We start from the raw sequence: 21,142 nt of genomic DNA on the forward strand, positions 1-21,142 counted from the left end.
CATTTGGTAGCTCTGGATCTGTACTCACTGCAGTTTAGAAGAATGAGTGGCGATCTCATTGGAACCTTTCGAATGTTGAAAGGCCTAGACAGAGGCCTAGATGTGGAAAGGATGTTTCCCATGGTGGGGAGTCTACGACAAGAGAACACAGCCTCAAGATAGAGGGGTGTCCATTTTAAATGGAGATACAGAGAATTTGTGGAATCTGTTACCACAGGCAGCTGTAGAGACCAGGTCATTGGTTGCATTTAAGGCAGAGCTTGATAGGTTCTTCATTGGATACGGTATCAAAGGTTATGAGGAGAAGGCTGGGGAGTGCAACTGAGGAAGGGAAAGGAGGATCAGCCATGATTGAACAATGGAGCAGACTCGATGGACCATATGCCCTAAATCTTCTCCCATGTCTTTTGGTTATATCTAAATATGATGTTGGAAAGGAAATAAAGAACATCTTGACCATTTCCCACAGTGCAGGATAGTATTGAGAGATTTCCTTTGACAATCAAAGCCCTGATATTGAGTTTTCGAACTTTGGCTTCAGATCAATCATTTTGTAGTGAGATCAGTTCTTCCTCCATATTTCCTGTTGATTTCTCATTACAAGTGTTCAGGAATGGATTTATTACCCAATCTGGAATTTGGATCAGGAGAATATCCTTAAATCTCTCTGACATGTCATTATATAGCTCATCCAGCTGGGCACAGTATACTTGAAGATAGTCATCTGGCATTTTCTTTCTCTTCCAACTCAGAGAAGCTCAGAAACTGGAGAAGTTTGTGATGGCCAATGTTGCACTTAAAATAGGGTTAACTTGGGGCAGAGATGTGATGACTGATTTGACTTTGATAAGTTTCACATCATTTCTTTGAAAATGAAAATCGATTTCATTAAACTTTGTGAACAATTCCGACAAATAAGCAACGACATGCCTAATATTCTTGACTTGATTACTGAATAAAAATTTGAGTCTTCAAAGAATTTTATCAGTTTTAAAAAGTGCATAAAAGGATCTCAGTTTCCTTTTGAAAGCCATCTGACTTCTATGAGCAATAGTATGCATTCAAACTTTTAATCATTCTCAATACAAAGCTCTCAAAATAGTTGAGAATTGAGAGCATGGCACTTGATTTTATTTAATGCCGTGAAAACAGTATTTACTGATTTGTGCAGCCGATCACTTTGATTTTTTGCAACAAGATGTCTGTGAATTACACAGTTAATTGTTAGGTATAGCTTCCCCGCCCCTCCCCCCCAAGAAAGTAATAACCCCACAGTGGGTCCTGTCATTGATGGTGCTCTAACTATTGCACAACCAAGAATGTTGGTGAACAGGATCTCCTTCTATTAAAAAATTGCTCAACAACCCGAAATACTGATTTCCCCTTCGTATCAGTTTCTACTCCCCTTGCAAATAACAACTCCTGAAGTATGCCTTCATCTTTTATGGAGTAAACAAAACCAAGAAGCAAAGATTTGTTGTCTGGCAAAGTTAACTCATCCAACTGCAGAACATATTCTGTTGTTCTAAGTATGTTGCATATGTCTTCCACATTCTCAGACATTTCATCTATTTGCCTATGAACAGAGTAGTTTCTGAGTGAAGTCACTTTCATTATTTAGTCTGGTGATTTATGCAAAACCACACCCAGAACCTCCCTTACTGCTGGCAGAATTAGTTATTCTCTAATTGTATAGGGCTTTCCAAATTTAGCAATGAAAATTTGTATGCAGCATGGAAACCATCACTGTTTAGCTGTTAAGTGCTGGCAAACAGGTTTTGACATTTCTGAAAGTTTTCAGAAAATGACTAAAAATAAACCAAGTTCTTGTTTGCTTTTCCAGAGTGCATTTTCTTCACATGCTCCAGAAGGCTGGAGAGTTTCATTACCTCATGTGAACACACTTCCACACAGCAGTTACACTGGCTGCTTAGTGCTGGTATAAATCCACATTTCAGATACTTCACACTACACTGTCTACTTTTTTTTCCATTTGGTCTGCTTCTACCATTTTCACATGGATTAACGACCACAGTCAATCACCTATTGTTTAAATCCAACTTCAAGCATTGTGATTGAGAAAGGGAGAAGTTATGATGTCATCACAGTTCAGGCAAAACTTTACTCTGCTTGAAGGTACATAAAAATATCTTGGTTGGGCCATGGGCTAGAGAAATGCAGTCAAAACCATTCGAAACAGCAGAATCTGAACTTTACTCCATTTTATGCCACATCCTAAAATTACAGGAACTGTGTCACTGCATGATTAGAATATGGGAATCATACTTGCCTCTGTACTACAGTTGTGAATAATATGCAGGCTGTGCCCAGAAATAACATCTGTTCAATCCAAATTTCTCATGATATACCAAATACAGGTGTCACATGGCTTTTCAACAACTGCAATGCACTTTGAGCAAGTCCAGGCGAACAGTGGGTTAGCAAGAGCTGAGTTGATTATGTGATCACTGTCATCAATTAATGAGACACTGAGACCATAGGAGCAGAATTAAGCTATTTGGTCCATCAAGTCTGCTCTGTCAACTCATCATGGCTGATCCATTTTCATCTCAGCCCCAATCTCCTGCCTTCTCTCTGTATCCCTTCGTATCTTGACCAATCAAGAATCTATCAACCTCTACCTTAAATATACATAAAGATCTGGCCTCCACAGCTGCCATGGGCAACAAATTCCACAGATTCAGCACTGTCTGGCTAGAGAAATTCCTCACCTCCATTCTAAGAGAATGCAGCTCTATTTTGAGGTTGTCCTCTGGTCTTAGACTCTCTCACCATAGGAAACATCCTCTCCACATCCACTCTATCAAGGCCTTTCATCATTCAATAGGTTTCAATTAGGTCATCCCCTCATTCTTCTAAATTCCAGTGAATACAGGCCCAGAGCCATCAAACGCTCTTCACCTGACAAGCTGTTTAATCCTGGAATCATTTTCGTGAACCTTATTTGAATCCTCTTCAGTTTTATCACCTCTCCTGTTTTGGGCCCCTTCCTAAGGAGCCCAAAATTGCACACAATATTCCAAGCCAGGCTTCACTATTGCTTTATAAAGTCTCAATATTACAACCTTGCTTTTATATTCGAATCCTCTTGAAATGAATGCTAACATTGCATTTGCCTTCCTCACCAGACTCAACCTGCAAATTAACCTTTAGGGAATCCTGCACAAGGACTCCCAAATCCATTTGCGCCTCAGATTTTTGTATTTTCTCTTCATTTAGAAAGTAGTCAGGCCTTTCATTTCTTCTTCCAAAGTTCATGACTATACACTTCCCAACACTATTCCATCTACCACTTCTTTACCCATACTCCTAATCTATGTCCTTCTGTAGCCTCCCTATTTCCATAATCATCTGTAAACTTTGCAACAAAGCCATCAATTCCATCATCCAAATCACTGATATATAACATAAAAAGTAGCAGTCCCAACACACACCCTTGTGGAACACCACTAGTCACCGGCAGTCAAACAGAAAAGGCTCCCTTTATTCACACTCTTTGCTTCCTGCCAGTCAGGAACTGCTTTATCCATGTTGGAATCTTTCCTGTAACACCATGGGCTCATAGTGTGTTAAGTAGCCTTGTGTGTGGCAGCTTGTCAAAGGCCTTCTAAAAGTCCAAGTGCTTACACTGACCAATTCTCCTTTGTCTCTCCTGCTTGTTATTTCTTCAAAGAATTCCAACAGATTTGTCAGGCAAGATTTTTCCTTGAGGAAACCATGTTGACTACGCCTATTTTACTATGTGCCTCCAAGTATTCCTATAATTTCCTTTCTTCTGCCTCTCTCCCTTCCTGAAAAGTGGTGTGACATTTGCAATTTGCTAGTCTTCCAGAATCTAGTGATTACTGAAAGATCATTACTAATGTCTCCTCAAAATCTTCAGTCACCTCTTTCTGAAACCTAGAATGTACACCATCTGGTCCAGGTGACTATCTACCTCAGACCTTTCAGTTTCCTTAGAATCTTCTCTGTGGTAATGGTAACTTCGCACACTTCATGACCCTGATTCCTGGATCTTGCACTATCCTGCTAGTGTCTTCCACAGTGAAGAATGATGCAAAATACTTATTCAGTTCATATGCCATTTCCTTTTCCCCCCTTGCTACCTCTCCCGCATCATCTCCAGTGGTCCAATATCCACTTTTGACTCTTTTACACTTTATGTATCTGAAGAAACTTTTGGTTTCCTCTTTAATATTACTGGCTAGCTTGCTTTCATATTCCATCTTTACCATCTTAATGACTTTTTTTTAAGTTGCCTTCTGTTGGTGTTTAAAAGCTTCCTAATCCTCTAACTTCCCACAAATTTTTGCTCTATTATATGCCTTCTCTTTGACTTTTACATTGGATCTGACTTCCCTTGTTAGCCATGGTTGTGTCATCTTGCCATTAGTATACTTCTTCCTCTGTGGGATGGATATATCCCCTGCTTTCCGAATTATTTCCAGAAATTCCAGCCATTGCTGCTATGCTGTCATCCCTGCTAGTGTTCTTTTCCAATCAATTCTGGCCAACTCTCTTCTTATGCCTCTGTAATTCCCTTTACTCCACTGTAATACTAATACATCTGACTTTAGCTTCTTCTCAAATTTCAGAGTGAATTTGATCATATTATGATCACTCTCCCCTTAAGGTTCTTTTACCTTAAGCTCTAATCAATTCTGGTTCATTGTACAACACCCAATACAGAATAGCCAATTCCCTAGAGGGCTCAGCCATAAGCTGGTCTAAAAAGCCATCTTATAGGCATTCTACAAATCCCCCCACCCCCTTGGAATCCTGCACCAACCTGATTTTCCCAATCTAGCTGAATATTGAAACCCCCTGACTATTGTAACATTGCATTTTCTACCTCCCATTGTAACTTGTAGACCACATCCTTACTACTGTTTGGGGGTCTGTTTTAACTCCCAGAGTCTTTTTTGCCTTTGCAATTCCTTAGCTCTATCCACAATGAATCAACTCCTTCCGATCCTATATCACTTCCTTCTAATGATTCATATTTCATTTTTTAAACCAACAGAGCCACACCACTCCCTTCCTGCTTGTCCTTTCGGTACGATGTGTATCCTTGGACATTAAGCTCCCAGCTACAATCTTCTTTCAGCCATGATTCAGTGATGCCTACAACATCATATTTGCCAACTGGTAAATGTGCTACAATTCATCGACCTTATTCTGTATACTGCGCACATTCAAATATAACACTTTTAGTCCTGTGAATAACCTTTGATTTTGTCTGCATTTTATGCTGCAACTCATCCTGTCGACTCCAATTTTGCTCTATCATTAGCCACTCCTTTCTAGAAATCTCAGTGCGCGTTGTCTCTGTTTGTAAGCCAACCACCACATCTTCAGCACTATCACTCTGGTTCCCATCTCCCTGACAAATTAGTTTAAACCCAGCCGAACAACTCTAGCCAAATTGTCCACAAGGATATTGGACCTCCTTGGGTTCAGGTGTAAACCATCCCTTTTGTATAGGTCATACCTTCGCCAGAAGAGATCCCAATGATTCAGAAATCTGAAGCCCTGCCCCTTGCACCAGTCCCTCAGCCACGCAATCACATGCCAAATCATGCTATTCTTACCCTCACTAGCACATGGCACAGGCAGATTACTACCCTGGAGGTCCTGTTTCTCAGCCTTCTACCTAGCTCTGGAAAATCTCTCTTCAGGACCTCTTCACATTGTCTATCCATGTCATTGGTGCCAATATGTACCAAGATATTTGGTTGCTCACCCTTGCCCTTGAGAATGCCATGGACTGGATCCAAGACATCCCTGACCCCAGCACCAGAGAGGCAACATACCATCTAGGTGTCTCTACCATGCCCACAGAACCTCGACTTTGTTTCTCTAAGGAATCGCCCATCAACACTGCAGTCCTCTTCACCGCTCTGCTCTTCTAAGCCACAACACTAGAGCCAAAGATCCAGTCACCATGGCTCTCCCCACTCCCCGCCTCAACAGTATCTAAAAGTTATATATTTATTATTGAGAGGAATGGGCACAGGGGCACTTTGCCCTGGCTGTGCATTTCCACTTTTTCCCGACAGTCACCCATCTCCTACAACCCATGGGCGACTACCTCCCTGTAGCTCCTGTCTATCATCTCCTCCCTCATTCTCCCGTCTAAGTCGAAAGTTATCGAATTACAACACCAGTTCCTTAATACGTTCTCTTAGGAGCCGCAGCTCGGTGCACCTGGTGCAGATGTGTTTATTTGGGAGACGATTGGTCTCCCAGACTTCTCAAATCCCACACAGTACAGAACACTGGCCCTGGAGCTGTTCTTACTAATCTACTATGCCCCAACAGATACTATATAGCAAGTAGAGCAGAGGGCTAAGCAAACAGCCTTATGGTGCACTTGCACAGATGTCGGATGAACTCAAATCAAATACCTTGGCACTGATATGCCCACATTTAGTTGTGACACAATTCACAGGAGTGGTCAGCTCAAAAGAACAATAGGTACTCCATTGTTTGGAAAGAAAAACACTGAAGAGAACACATATGTCATTATCTGAGCAACAGACCTCAAGGAAGTCTATGTTACCAACCCAATGACAGGACTGGCTCTAGTATCGCCATCTTCTGGCTCCAAAATAATGACAACAGGAATGCACACTGAGAATCTTGCACAGACAGGTATTCTTAATTAACACTACCCAAGCTGACAGCACCACCCAATAACAGCCAGTGTATCATAATCAGCACTGTGAAGAGACTCGTCTTCTCTACCAGAAAACACCAAGACTGATGAAAGAGACCAAGGATCCAGAATGTCTCTGTAAAACAGTGACATTCTCAAATTATGAACTCCATAGCAAGTCAGGGAAAAGGCAAAGCTCTACAGACCTGAAAGTTATAGTCCGTCAGATAATATGTGACCTAAAGGGGGTAAGGAAAGAATGCAGGAAGCCCAGTTCGTTTCTGACTACTATGATGTTGTTAGATTCTTCACGGTTTCAATGGCACACTCCCCTGATTACCATGAACAGAAGTGAAGAAAAAGAGAAGGAACACTTTGAAGAACTTCTTGGCCATGACTGTCCTTGATAGGTGTCCTTAATTCTATCTCACAGCATACCATCTGATACAAATGAATCTGACTGAAAAAAAGTTGAAAATGGCAAATGTCAACTGATAAACAAGGCCTCAATAGCAGATGGCATCCCTGCTGCAATTCAAAAACTTGCCAGAGAGGAGCTTCCATTAAAGATTCACTGCTTCACTTTCCGCATCTAAGAAGCAGATATGCCCAGAGTTATAACCCTAATAACCCTGACCATCTTGAAAGAAAAAATTAAATATATTTTTGTAACTAAAAGGATGTTCCTCAGTGGCAGAGAAGCTACTTCACAAATCTGTGTGATTTCATGTATCTGGAGGTGCACTGGATATGATTTTCATTACACATCAACCTTTCCTAGGTCAACATACAGGACTTAATTGCATTCATCTAGTTCCCATAAGCAGATATATCACATGAATGCCTTACTGCAGACTCCTGAACCATATACTCTTACTGTGAGTTTTGTTATGGCAAAAGGTTACAAGCTAGACAAAGGACATAATTCACGGGATGTTCTGAAGTATTTGAAAAAGAACACACCCACCGATCATGACAACTTATTGGCCATGATCACTCAAAATTGAGTATGCTGGCGTTAAGTACCGTGAATCCATAGCCCAGGATAAGCAGCAAAAGGAGCACACCACCACCTAAACAGCCATTCACATGTCCAAACCATTAAGTGCTTCCTATCTCTTCCCTAGCAGTCTGCAGGTCCACTAATGACCTTATCAACCATTTAAAAATGTACAGAATTAAGTGGAATGCAAGTAGTCCTTAACCTGAAGAATACACAAGAGGAACTCGGTTCCAAATGGCACAATAATTGAAAAATAAAGAGCCCATACTATGCAAAGGAGAATAGCAAGATGAACCCAAAACTGGCTGAGTGGCAGGATGCAAACTGTAATGTTTGATGGGGCATTTTTCTAAGTTTAGGCAGTACCTGGGGGGGCGGCTAAATATTCAATTTCATGCTTTTTGTGATATAGTTAATGATTTTACTTTAAACACAGGGAAATATAGAAAGCAGCACAAATGATTTTGATTGTCTCAAAAGTTACTTTTCTGGTTGCCAGCAAGGATGAAAGCTTTAAAGTGTAGACAAACTAGATGGTCAGGTCCCTTGATCTGAAAGTTGACAAATGAGTTTAGAGAAATGAAACTAGGTAAGGGAATACATAATAAATGGAAGGATAACTAAAAGCGTAGATGGACAGACTGACACCAGTACACACAGTATGTGTGTGGATCCTTTATGTAGAAGAGCAATAAAAGCTTATTTAAAAAGTCAATAAAGCTACTTAAAAGGCTCGAGTTAGCTTTATTTAATATCTGAGGCAGGGAAACACACAAATTGCTGGAGGAACTCAGCAGGTCAGGCAGCATCTATGGAAATGAATAGATAGTCGATGTTATGGGCTGAGACCCTTCTTCAGGACTGACAAGGAAGGGGTAAGATGCCAGAACGAAACAGTGTGAGTTGAGGAAGGAGGCTGGCTGGAAGATGATAGGGGGAGCCAAGTAAATGGGAAAGGTCAAGGGCTGGAGAAGAAAGAGCTTGATGGGAGAGGAAAGGCTACCATAGGAGAAAGGGAAGGAGGAGGGGATCCAGGGGCAAGTAAAAGGCAGGTGAGAAGTAAAAAGTCAGGAGTGGGGAATAGAGGAAGTGTGGTGAGGGGAGGAGAGGGAGAGAGATTGTTTACTGGAAGGAGAAATTAATATCCATGCCATCAGGTTGGAGGGCCTGATGCCAAGATGAGGCCACCCTTAGGGTGGAGGAGCAACACCTTATGTTCTGTCTGGGTAGCCTCCAACCCGATGGCATGAATATAGATTTCTCCTTCTCGTGAACAAATTCGCACCCCCATTCCCCACTCCGTCCTTTTCCCTCTTCTCGCCTGCATATTACTTTTCTCGTGCATCCCCTCCTTCTTCCTTTTCCTATGCTTCACTCTCCTCTCCTATCAGATTCCTTTCCTCTGCAGCCCATGACCTCCCCCGACCACTGGCTTCCCCCATCACCTTCCAGCTGCTCTCCTTCCCCTCGCCCCACCTTTTTATATTGGCACCTTACCCCTTCCCTCTCAGTCCTGAAGAAGGGTGTCAGTCCAAAATGTCAACTATTTATTCATTTCCAGGGATGCTGCCTGACCTGCTGAGTTCCTCCAGCATTTTGTGTGTGTTGTTCTGGATTTCCAGCATCTGCAGAATTTCTTGTGTCTGTAAGTGCAGGGAGGTTGTGATGGAACTACATACACCATTATTCAACCGGCAATTTGAGCACTGAGCATAACTTTGCTCACTGCAGTACAGGAAAGATGCAAAAGCAATGGAGAAGGTGAACAGGACATTTACTTAAATGTTGCTAGAACTGGAAAATTTAGACCAAATATTTTCAGTTACGAACAAAGACTGAAAAGCCTTTGAACAGGGAGATAAATGAAATAATCATATGAAATTATGAGGGACCAAACTACTGGAAATAGGAAGGGCCCATTTCCTCTGTGGAAAGATTAAAAATACAGGGGTCAAGAATAAAGATAATTGATGGGAAAATAGTGGAGGGAGGTTTAAAAATGTTTACATCCATTGAGTGGAACTCTGTAACTCAGTCTGAAATGGTGGTACCATCGCCACACTTAAAAAGTAGAGACACAACAGAGACTGCAGATGTTGGAAATTGGAGCAACAAGCGATGCTGGATGAACTCAATGGCAGTATCTGAGATAAATGTAGAGATGTTGAGTTCCTCCAACATTTTGCTTGTTGCTTTTTGCAAGTATAAAGAAATACTTGGATCCATGCTGAGAGGTGGGATTAGACACGGTATCTGTTCCCATCCTCCCCCCACCCCCCTCGGTGTGAACACGGACAGCTTCAACATCTAAATTTTTTGATAATCAGAAATCCAGAATTACTTGATATGTGTTCATCCTCCGTATTCCAAGAAATTCAACTGCTATAAGTACGGTTTTAAAAAAAATTATACTGGTGGAGAGAGAACTATATGGATCTCTGGGATCAACAAGTTCTGAAGTCCATTTGTTTAAGATTTTCTTCATACTCTGATATGTTGATCTCCAGAAAAATGTTTCTTTGCCACTTTGTGAAATCCACCTCCTCTTCCTTTTTTGAATGGCAGCAGATTGATGAAACAAAATGTTATTAAAAGTGAGCAATCCCATACACAACCTACTTCTTACATACAAAAGATACATACCTTCATCGTCACTGCTTTGATATCCTGGCTTGTTCTTGTAACAAAAGAAGGTTGGTGGAAGATGCAACTCTAAGGCAAGAGCTCTTTGCTCTGGAGTTGGTGTAACTTCACTCAGCACGACCACATTGTCATCACCTTCTATTCACGTAGACCGAGAGAATAACATAACAGGTTAAGACAGTGCATACAGAATTGCATAATTCATTCAAACATATAGCTGTTAAAATTATGCAAATATCAGTACTTTTGCACATCTAAATTAAGATACTTAACCAGGTAATTACTACTCAAATAGGGAAATATGCTATATTGTAAAATACATTTTGTGGGGCTTACCTTGCAAAGAATTTCCTTCCTCTTTCGAATCATTTGCCAGAGCATTATTTTCTGCTGAACATCTTTTCTGTGCTGATTCAGGCCTCTCAGTGTCTTTTACTGATTCAAAAACTTCCTTGAACATCTGAGCAGTTTCTTTTAGCTTGAAGTGTATAGCCAAATCTAAACTGATAACCTTTTTCTCTGAATAATCCAGTGCACTCCAAGTCCAGTTGTGATTGCTGTTTTTTGGATTTTTCAGTTTCAGGATACTTGTGATCCAATGATTGGCACAACATTTATTAGAACTGTTCCACATCACTAGACGAGGTAGCTTTGTTGTTTTATGTTGCAAAATTCTGATTTCTCCAAATGCCCGTTCCTTCCACTGCAAGGATGTCCTTTCAAAGTAATATAACTTTGCTTGGTTAGAGAAGAGAATGTCTTCTTCTGTTATCGACATGGGTGGGTTATTAACTGGAGGGGGGAATGGGAACATTGGTTTGGGTCCAGTTTCACAATCGCCCTTACTCTCCTTTACCCCTGATGCAAACAGTTGGCATCCTGGTTTGAACTGGAAACCAATACCTGCACCGAAAGTAAAAACATTGTGTAAACCTGCGGGAGTGTCAAGTGGACAATCAGATGATGTTGTTTGTGCTTCTGCTTTTGTGTTATTATTAGCTTCCTCAAAACTACTACTTTTAGATGCAATACTTTGTGGAACAGATGCAAAGTTTTTACCGTGTGATGAAAGGTTTAGTGGCTCTGAAGTGATCTGCGTTACTGGACTACATGAAAGGCCTGCTTTATCACTTGTGTTGCTCTTACGTTCTACAGCACAAAAGTCACTAGAGGTTGTTGGACTATGGTGCACTTCAGTGTGTCCTTGATTTTCAGAAGAATGCAATTCATGTACACCTTTGATTTGATCACTGAACACAGGCGATTCTTTTCTGCTTTCTTCTATATTATTCAAACACTTCCCCAATGAATCTCCAAGAGGTGTCATGTTTGTAGGTTGTAAAAAGGGGTCTGGGTCTTCGTCATTACCATGTTGTTTTGTACTCACTGTCACATCAGATAATGAAGACACCTCTACTTTCCAAGTTCCAACTCCAACACCCTGGGTTGCAGCTTTGGTTTGGTGTTGACTTACTGCTGAAGAGAGTTCTTTACCAAAACCTACACATTTAGAACCAGCGAATTTTATCTCCTGAAGTAGCACTGGCTTACAACTTAACCACTTTTCAGCCTGTGTATTTTTTGTTTTGCAGTCTTCAAAACTGACATTGGTTGATGTTATATCAATATTTTGTTGCTCACTCACCACAGGTGGCAAATGTTCATGCTTAGAATCAGACAAATGTATATTATTATGCTTAGATGGTTCAGTAACTATCGGCACCTTCTTTTTCATTTTGAATAGCTTAACCGTGCTTTCTTGCTCACTTGCTGCTGAGAGTTGTTGACTGAAACAGGTTGTGAAAGCTGTAGGAATAGAACCAGCTGAATGTGTCATGGAGCAAACTGAGGTAATTTCAGAGGAACTGGTAGATTGATTTGATGGTGTTAAGCTTTGAGCTTGTTTAAAACTGCCCGCAAACAGCGAAGAGGAGGAAGACGCAAGCAAAGATGACGTAGCTGTGACGGTACTTGGAATTTTACATTTGAAAACTGAGCCCTCATCAAAAGACAGTACTTGTTTATCATTCAATATTGAAACATCACTTTTAGAGTGGGCAGGTGTGAAGAGGTCAGAAGCATCACCTCTTGCATAAATCAAATCAGCGGCCGATGAACTATTTTGGTTTCCTAAAGATGTATTTGATTTGGCTGAAATTTGTACATTGGGAAAGCTGGTGAATAAAGATTTGGATCTTTCAGTTTCAGAACCGAGAAGGAAGCTTTTTGGTATTGCCTTGTTTTGATCACCTAAAGGCCCCAAAGTACTCAAGCTAAAAGGCGATTTGGATGAGCTTTTTGATGAACATTCTTCTGTAATTTTGGCAAAGGGAAAAACAGGTGCTGTTCCAACTGAATAGACTTTCTCACTGTCAGAAGCTGATGTGATGGTGCTGGTTTGTTTATTATCTGATGAATTGCAAGCAGCGGTATTGTGAAATACAGTGGTCAAAGTAGTGGCTGTACTGCTTGCGGAAGAGCTTTCCGATGGCTTGTTAAATCTGGAAGTTGTTGGGAAAAGCAGAGCTTGTTCATTTTCCATTTTGGTGGTTACGAACAAAGAAGTAGCTTTTCCAATTGCAGAGCTACTAGGCAATAGAGATGTGTGTGAAGCACCAGAAGTGATTGTGGCGTTAACTAGTCCTGTATTAACATTAGAATTACTGGTAGCATTTTGTATATATGGTGATTTGGAACACACTGTTTCTGTGGAACCACCAAATCTGAATTCAGGTGATATGAAGATCTGGTGTTCATCTGTTTTGTCAAAAGCTGGCAATGCTGTACATAAGGCTGAAGTGGCTGGACAAGACACTGTGAAACTTGTTGCTGGCAGAGTTTTAACAACAGTTGGAACGTTTGAGATGGCTGCAGCTTCAACTGATGTTGATTGAACAGAATTATCCTCTTGCTTCTTTTGTTCAGTACTCAAACTTGAGAAGGTTGTTAACAATCTCTGAGAGTTTGAAACAGATGACTTAGTAATAGCAGCCCCCAAATCACAGGATGAAGGTGCAACTTCAACAGCAGACAACTTTGTAGTACTACTACTAGATAATGAAATGGCAGTGTTTGAAATTGATGGTTTACTGGTAATGGTTCCTAAATCATGAGACAATTGGAACTTGAAATTATTTGAATCACTGACAAGGCATTTATTTTTCACTTTTTTATGGGAATGAACAAAACTGAACAGCTTGACTGGATGCTGCTCTATTCCATGTTTTTCCAATCTATCTACAGAAGTACTGGAAGATGCTGAAGGGTTTGCATTATTTACATCTCCAGAATATGATTCATTCATGAAACAGTTCCAGTCTTTTCTATAGGACTGGTAGTATTTGTAACGCATTTCCTAAGAAAAGACCAGAGAGAGAGAGAAAAGAAAATCAAATGTAACATTCCATAAAGTAATTCAGAAATTTTTAAGAACAATGTGCATCATAAGAGTTTAAAAGAAATTGCAATACACACAAATAGGTACAGCAGTACATGACTCTATCAGGTTTTTGATTTTGAATTTGCTACTGAATGACGTCTCAGAGCAAGGTTGCCAAATCAGATGTGTCATAAGAAATACCAGCTCCGAAGGACTATTGTTACAAGTTATCAATAGCTTTCTAAATGTCAAAGACGATGGATGATACCAGTGGAAATTAAATTCTTTCAATACATGCCTAATTTAGGATTTTCTACACAATCAGACAAAATTACTTTAATTTGACAAAAAATGTGCATTTAAACTATTTCACCATGGTACCTAGCACAAGAATTAGTATCAGACAGCACAATACATCTTCTATCTATTTAACTGATGATAACTATCACTGTCAGGTCATTATCCCCAGTAAAATCAATTAGTGCTTATTTAATGAGCCACACAGAAGAAATAGACTACTGCACTGGATTTAGATAAACTACAGTATTTCACCTGACTTTATACATTCTTCTCCAAACCATCAAATACCTAATCCTTTTCAGGAATTTTGCATTATGTATCTATGAAAATCTTTGCACAAATCCACTTGGTTGACACATTATGTAGCATACAAATAAATATCAGTTAATCATTTTTTTAAAAAAAAGTACTATTACTCCATTAGGGTATTAGCTACAGCAGGACTACTGTGACTGCTGCATCTTCTTTGTGATTATGAAACCATCCCAGAATGGAAACTGAAGTTGCACAGACATGTACGTGCTCACAGACATAAACTTCAGGATGAAAAGCTGAATATATTTAGTATTTCCCACAACTAACAAGAAACAGGTATATTATGCTCTTTACTACAGCTTTATTTGCGGAGGAAGTGGAAATTAATGCCCAGATAGTTTTGGCTGTTCAAAATGGTAAATGATTTTATCTTGTTACGAACCCCGTAACTGGGTCACTTACCAGCAAAGATAGAGAGGTCTGTTAAAGTCTGATGGTACTATTTTTAACAGTATTTATTGATAAAAATACACAAATAAATATCAACGCAAATGTACAGATAATATACGTCGTCAATACTAAATCTAAAAGCGCGGGTATAATAATAATCAATAAGAAATAGCTCTATCATTGTCTAGGGGATAATGTATTGTCTGATGGAAATATAAAAGTCACTCAAGTTCATTCAAGCTGCAGCTTTTTTTTTGGTTGGAGAGAAAGACGGGTTAAAACTTGCCCATTCCTTTTATGATGTCAATCCTTCGAGAGTCGTTGGGAGTTGATTTCCCCGTTGTTAGCTAAAAACCGTTCTTCTGTGGTAAAGGCCCACCGATTCCGGGGCAAATGGAAAAGGACGCACGTGGCCTTCCCACCGGCTTTCGCTATTACGGGATCGCTAGCGTTTCTTCTGGTGCGTCTGAGGGGCTGTTCCCACAGACCCTCTTTTATCCTGACTCACAGGGTCTCAGATGTCAATCAGGTTGGGATGATGCAATCCCTCCACCAACCAGCCCACTTTGCCTGAGGGCTTCCATGAAGCACAGTATTTTAATACACAATTCCGTCTCCAACAGACAATGGCCGTTTCCCGTAGCTTTATATCGCCGGGGGGGGGGGTCAAGACATTCCAAACGTCTCTCTCTCATTTCCTGGGTCTCCTGACCCAAATCAATAGCGATCCTGCGATTCTTAAAAAGGAGGGGGCTGCAGGCGTAACAATCTAAATTCTGTCAACTTGGACAGTGAACTCCTGCAAGATTTATTAGGTAAGGAATAATCCACATTTCCAAGGATCTCACCTGATCCCTGAATTCCTCCATCCTGATCAAAAAGATGCAATAGCGCCTTTATTTCCTGTGGAGCATCAGGAAAGCTCCCCTCTGTCCCAGGATACTGATGAACTTTTACCGCTGTACCATTGAGAGCATACTCACCAACTGCATCTCAGTGTGGTATGGCAATTGTCCTGTATCGGACCGCAAAGCACTCCAGTGTGTGGTGAAAACTGCCCAGTGGATTATTCGCACCCAATTGCCCACCATTGAGAACATCTACCATAAACACTGCCTGGGCAGGGCGAAAAGCATTACCAAGGATGCATCTCACCCTAACCATGGACTTTTTACTGTCCTACCATCCGGTAGGTGCTACAAGAGCCTCCGCTCCCACACCAGCAGGCACAGGAAGAGCTTCTTCCCTGAGGCTGTGACCCTGCTGAACCTCACATCACAGCGCTAAGCAGTATTGCACCCATATTGTACTGTCTCAGTACTTTTATATTTGTGTGCTGTAGCACTTACTTTTTATTTGCAGTTATTTTGTAAATAACACTATCTTTGCATTTCTCGTTAGATGCTAACTGCATTTCATTTGGCTTTTTATCTGAACACGGCACAATGACAATAAAGTTGAATCTAATCTAATCTAAATCCCACAGAAGTTTGCAACCTACTCCTACCCCAGAAAAAGTAAATTGGAAAAATCAAAATTGTTCCGATGTTTACATTTTATAAGTGTGTCCCTTGTCTTAGAATAGCTTTCATTAATTCAGAAGGTGCAGTGTTCCAGTTTTATTTCATTAAAAAATGCTCAGATTTGCATGAAGATTAACCATAAGTACATCACTGTGATCCTGTGGATTGTATAGTTAAATTCACAGGTGAAACTCAGTTGAAACAGATCCAGCTACATATACAAGTTTATAAGAAAGGGTACAATTTAGTTCAATATTTTTATTCCATTTGTTACTTGTTAGAGTAGAGAGAGTAGAAATAGTCTTCAAGGGAGTATTTACATACAGTAAATTATTGGTACTTGTTAGTTACTGTTGCATGTGCCAAGCTCATCTTGCATGCTGTTCATAAATATCAAATTATTACACAGTGCATTGAGGTGGATCAAGCTAAAACAATAACAATGTGTAATAAAGTGTAACAGAGAAAGCACAGGGCAGGTAAAGGATAAAGTGCATGATCATAACAAGGTAGATTGTGAGGTCAAGGGTCCATCTTATCAAGAGATCCATTTAAGCAATGGGATAGAAGCTGTTCTCGAGTCTGGTGGTATGTACTTACAGGCTTTTGTATCTTCTGCCTAATGGGAGAGGGTGAGAGAATGCCCAATATGGGTGGGGTCTTTAATTATAATGGCTGCTTTACTGAGGCAGCGATAAGCATAGACAGAGTCCACAGAGGGGAGGCTGGTTTCCAGGATGTACTGAGCCGTATCCACATGAAACTGCAGCTTCGTGTCGATGTGTGCAGAGGAGTTGTCATACCAAGTTGTTATGCATCCAGATACAATGCTTTCCATTGGGCATCAATAACAATTGGTAAAGGTCGACAAGGACATGGCAAATTTCTTTAGTCTCTTGAGAAAATGGAGGTGCTCGTGCACTTTCTTGTCCATAATGTCAATGTCGCTGGACCAGGACGGGCCATTGGTCCTAATAGCTTAATTATTAGGAATGAAAACTACAGATTTTAGGTGATTGGCAGAAGGACCAGTGGCCATACATTGTTCCTGCAGGTAGTTGTGAAGGCTCACACAATATGGCAGATTTAAAAGGAGTTTTCACAGTAAGCTGAGAAAAAAATACAACAAGAGGAATGTAATAGAGAATAGAATCTAATGAGTCAACATGGACCCTGATCCAAAAGGCCTCCTTCGGTGCTTTACCATTCTGTAATTCTAAATGACTCAGAGTAAAACTCCATAATTCTGGCACACTTAGGACTTCGGTGATGTCAAACCAGCAGATTTTCTGTCTATGGGATGCTATTTTAGAACTACTACAGCAGTTTAATCAACACTACGATTTAGGGAAAGATGGAAACACATACAGTTGGCCCTCCTTATCCATGGGGGGATAGGTTCCGAGAACTCCCCCCCCCCCCCCCCCCCCCCCCGTGGATACCAAAAAATGCGGATGCTCAAGTCCCTTATTTAACCTGCCTCAATGCGGCGGTCTTTAGGACCCAGCAGAACCCCGGACTTTATTTAACATGTCCCAGTGCGGTGGACATTAGGACCTGGCGGTGCAGCTCTGAATCCGCAGTGTTTCTGTTCACGAAAATAATCACAATCACGATTGAAAATAAGGTGGAAGTAATAAAGGGATCGGAAAGAGGTGAAACTCCATCGGTCATTGGAAAAGCGTTACTACTGTCGGGCAACGATCTGAAAAATTTTAATGGAGCATGTGAAAGGCCCTGCCCTGATGAAAGCTACAAATATTACTAAGCAACGCAGTGGTTTGATTATTGAAATACATGTGTTTCTTAAGTGTTTTATATGCATAGAAAGGTAAAATATGTACTACCTACTAAGAAAAACGCTTGACTAACTGACGCTAAATAATACCAGATGCACCTGTTCCTACTTCAAATCCAACTTAAAGACAGACTCAGGAACGGAACTCATAACCCGGGGACTGCCTGTACTTTTAAGTCATTTCTAGATTACTTATAATACCTAATATAATGTAAATGCTATGTTAATAGCTGTTATACTGTATTGTTTAGGGAATAATGACAGGAAAAAATAGTCTGTACATGCTCAAATGACGAGTGCTGGAGAGAGAACTTTTCCGATCCGCGGTTGGTTGAATCCGTGCATGGAGGGCCGACTGTATTTACACAAAGGACAGCAGAAATATTTCCTCACTCCTCCACAAAAATATGAGCTCGCTCAATTAATGGGCACTTGTTAAACAAAGAAAAAACAGGGTATCGACCAAGATCACAGAGTCATCTGAAAGAAGATCACAGTTGGGAGAATAACATCAAAGGATAATACACATTGTATCAAAAGGACAGCCAGGTAGACAGAGGGGATGGGGTGGCTCTGTTGGGAAAAAAAACTATAGTCGGCCCTCTTATCCTCGAGCTCCGCATGTGCAAATTCAACCAACTGTGAATCCAGAAAACCCAGAAGTGCTCTTCCGGCACTTGTTCGAGCATGTACAGACTTCTTTTTCTTGTCATTATTACCTAAACAATGCAGTATAACAACTAGTTTACACAGCATTTACATTGTATTAGGTATTATAAGTAACCTAGAGATGATTTAAAGTATACGGGAGGATGTGCGTAGGTTACCTTGGATCTGGATCGAAAAAAATCGTAAGTTCTCTTACTAAGTAAGTCGGAACAGGTACATCCGGTATTATTTAGCATCAGTTAGTCAAACATTTGTCTTAGTATATAGTATGTATTTTACCTTTCTATGCATATAAAACACTTAAGAACGTATGTTTCAGCGCGAAGCTCGGGAAGTTCCCGAGTTTGATCCAGTGACAGACCACTTCCAGGCGCACTCTCCTTCTGTGCCTGGTTGATGTGGAGGATAAAAAACCCAAAACCCAATTAGTAAAGCACTGCGTTCCTTAGTAATAATTGTAGCTTTCATCAGGGCAGGGCCTTTCTCACTTCATCCTTTAAAACTGTTCCGATTGTTGACCCACTGTAGCCTAACACTTTACCAATGACCGATGGCGTTTCACCTCTTTCCAATAGCTTTATTATTTCCACTTTATTTTCAATCGTGATTATTTTCGTGAACAGAAACACTGCGGATTCAGAGCTCGGTCGCTGGTTCCTAATGTCCACTGCACTGAGACAGGTTAAATAAGGTCTGGGGTTCCCCCAGGTCCTAAGGTCCACTGCACTGAGACAGGTTGAATAAGGGACTTTAGCATCCGCGTTTTTTAGTATCCGCGAGGGGTCCCAGAACCAATCCCTTGTGGATAAGGAGGGTCGACTGTACAATCAAATCCTTAGAGAAAGGTTACAGGCTCCGAAGATGTGGAATCCTTGTAGGTAGAGTTAAGAAACTGCACTGGTAAAAACGCCCTGTTGGGAGTTATAGACAGGCCTCTGAAAGTAGCCAGGATATGGGATACAAATTACAATGGAAGATAGAAAAAGCACGTTAAAAGGGCAATATTATGATAGTATGCAGGCAAATTGGGAATATCAGGTTGGTGCTGGATCCCAAGAGATGGAATTCGTAGAATGCCTATGAAATGGCTTTTTACAGCAGATTGTAATTGAACCCAATAGGGGGAATGGCAATTCTAGATTGGGTGTTGTGTAATGAACTGGAACTGATTAGACAGCTTAAAGAAAACCTTGGGGATCAGTGATCTAAATATGATGCAATTCACACTTCATCTGGAAGGAAAGTTAAAGTTAGATGTATCAGTATTACAGTAAATGGAATTAGAGACATGAGAGAGGAGCTGGCTAAAGTTGATTGGAAGGGGACACTAACAGGCATGACTGCATAACAGCAACAACTGGTGGGAAATTCGGAAGTCACAGGAAACTTGTATCCCACAGATGAGGAAATATTCTAAAGGGAGGATGAGGCAACAGTGACTGAGAAGGGAAGCTAAAGGCAGATTAATATCTATCATAATACTGTACAGGCAGTCCCCAGGTTATGAATGAGTTCCGTTCCTGAGTCCGTCTTTAAGTCGGATTTGTACATAAGTCAGAAGAGGTACATCCAGTATTACTTAGCGTCAGTTAGTCAAACGTTTGTCTTAGTATATAGTATATATTTTACTTTTCTCTGCATATATAACACTTAAGAAACTATTGTATTTCAATAATTAAACCACTGCATTGCTTAGTAATAATTGTAGCTTTCATCAAGGCAGGGCCTTTCACATGCTCCATTATTCTCACTTTATCCTTTACCTGTATCCTTTAAAGTTGTTTCAATTGTTGACCGACTGTAGCCTAAAGCTTTTCCAATGACCGATAGCGTTTCACCTCTTTCCAATCACTTTATTATTTCCACTTTATTTTCAATCGCGATTGTTTTCCATCCATGGAACAGAAAGCTGCGGATTTTATGTTGTATAGCTGAGCAGCAGTATGATTGGCCTATCAGAGTTCTCTTTAGGAACTAGTTGACTTGATCAGCATTTCTGATCTGGCTATTGTTCACGATCGCACTTAATAAAAAAAAATACAGCAGCAGCCGTGGATGGCGGGTCTTGTGCTGCTCCGGGTCCTAAAATTCACCCGCACTGAGAAAGTTTAAATGGGACAGGTGGGGGGCAGTGCTGACTGGAAAAGGGTCAAGGCGAATCTTACCAAGAAATATTTAAGCCAAATACAAAGTAACACACTCAACACAATGTTAACTGCAATGACCTAAAATAGTGGATGGCGTCGTGATCCGACTTAAAATGGCGGACAGCGTTCTCCTCCCTCCGTTCACAAGTACGAGTTGTCCATAAGTCGGACATTTGTAACTCGGGGACTGCAAAAATTAGTGGGAAGTTAGAGGATTGGAAGCTTTCAAACACTAATGGAAAACCAACTAAACAAGCCATGAAGAGAGAAAAGATGAAATACAACGGCATGCAAAA

General features: G+C 40.6%; 1 protein-coding gene across 3 annotated transcripts in view; it reads right to left on the reverse strand.

Moving 5' to 3' along the window:
- LOC140726544 (uncharacterized) overlaps positions 1-21,142 on the reverse strand; it is a 55,323-nt gene that overhangs the window by 11,809 nt on the left and 22,372 nt on the right. For all 3 annotated transcript variants that reach the window (XM_073043078.1, XM_073043077.1, XM_073043076.1), the window contains 2 exons: positions 10,662-13,680; positions 10,326-10,463 (listed from right to left, as the gene is read on the reverse strand). In XM_073043078.1, the coding sequence (XP_072899179.1) occupies positions 10,326-10,463; positions 10,662-13,680 (3,157 nt within the window). The remainder of the gene's footprint in view (positions 1-10,325; positions 10,464-10,661; positions 13,681-21,142) is intronic.

This window comes from Hemitrygon akajei, chromosome 4, assembly GCF_048418815.1.
Source record: "Hemitrygon akajei chromosome 4, sHemAka1.3, whole genome shotgun sequence".
In the NCBI taxonomy this organism is placed as follows: domain Eukaryota; kingdom Metazoa; phylum Chordata; class Chondrichthyes; order Myliobatiformes; family Dasyatidae; genus Hemitrygon; species Hemitrygon akajei.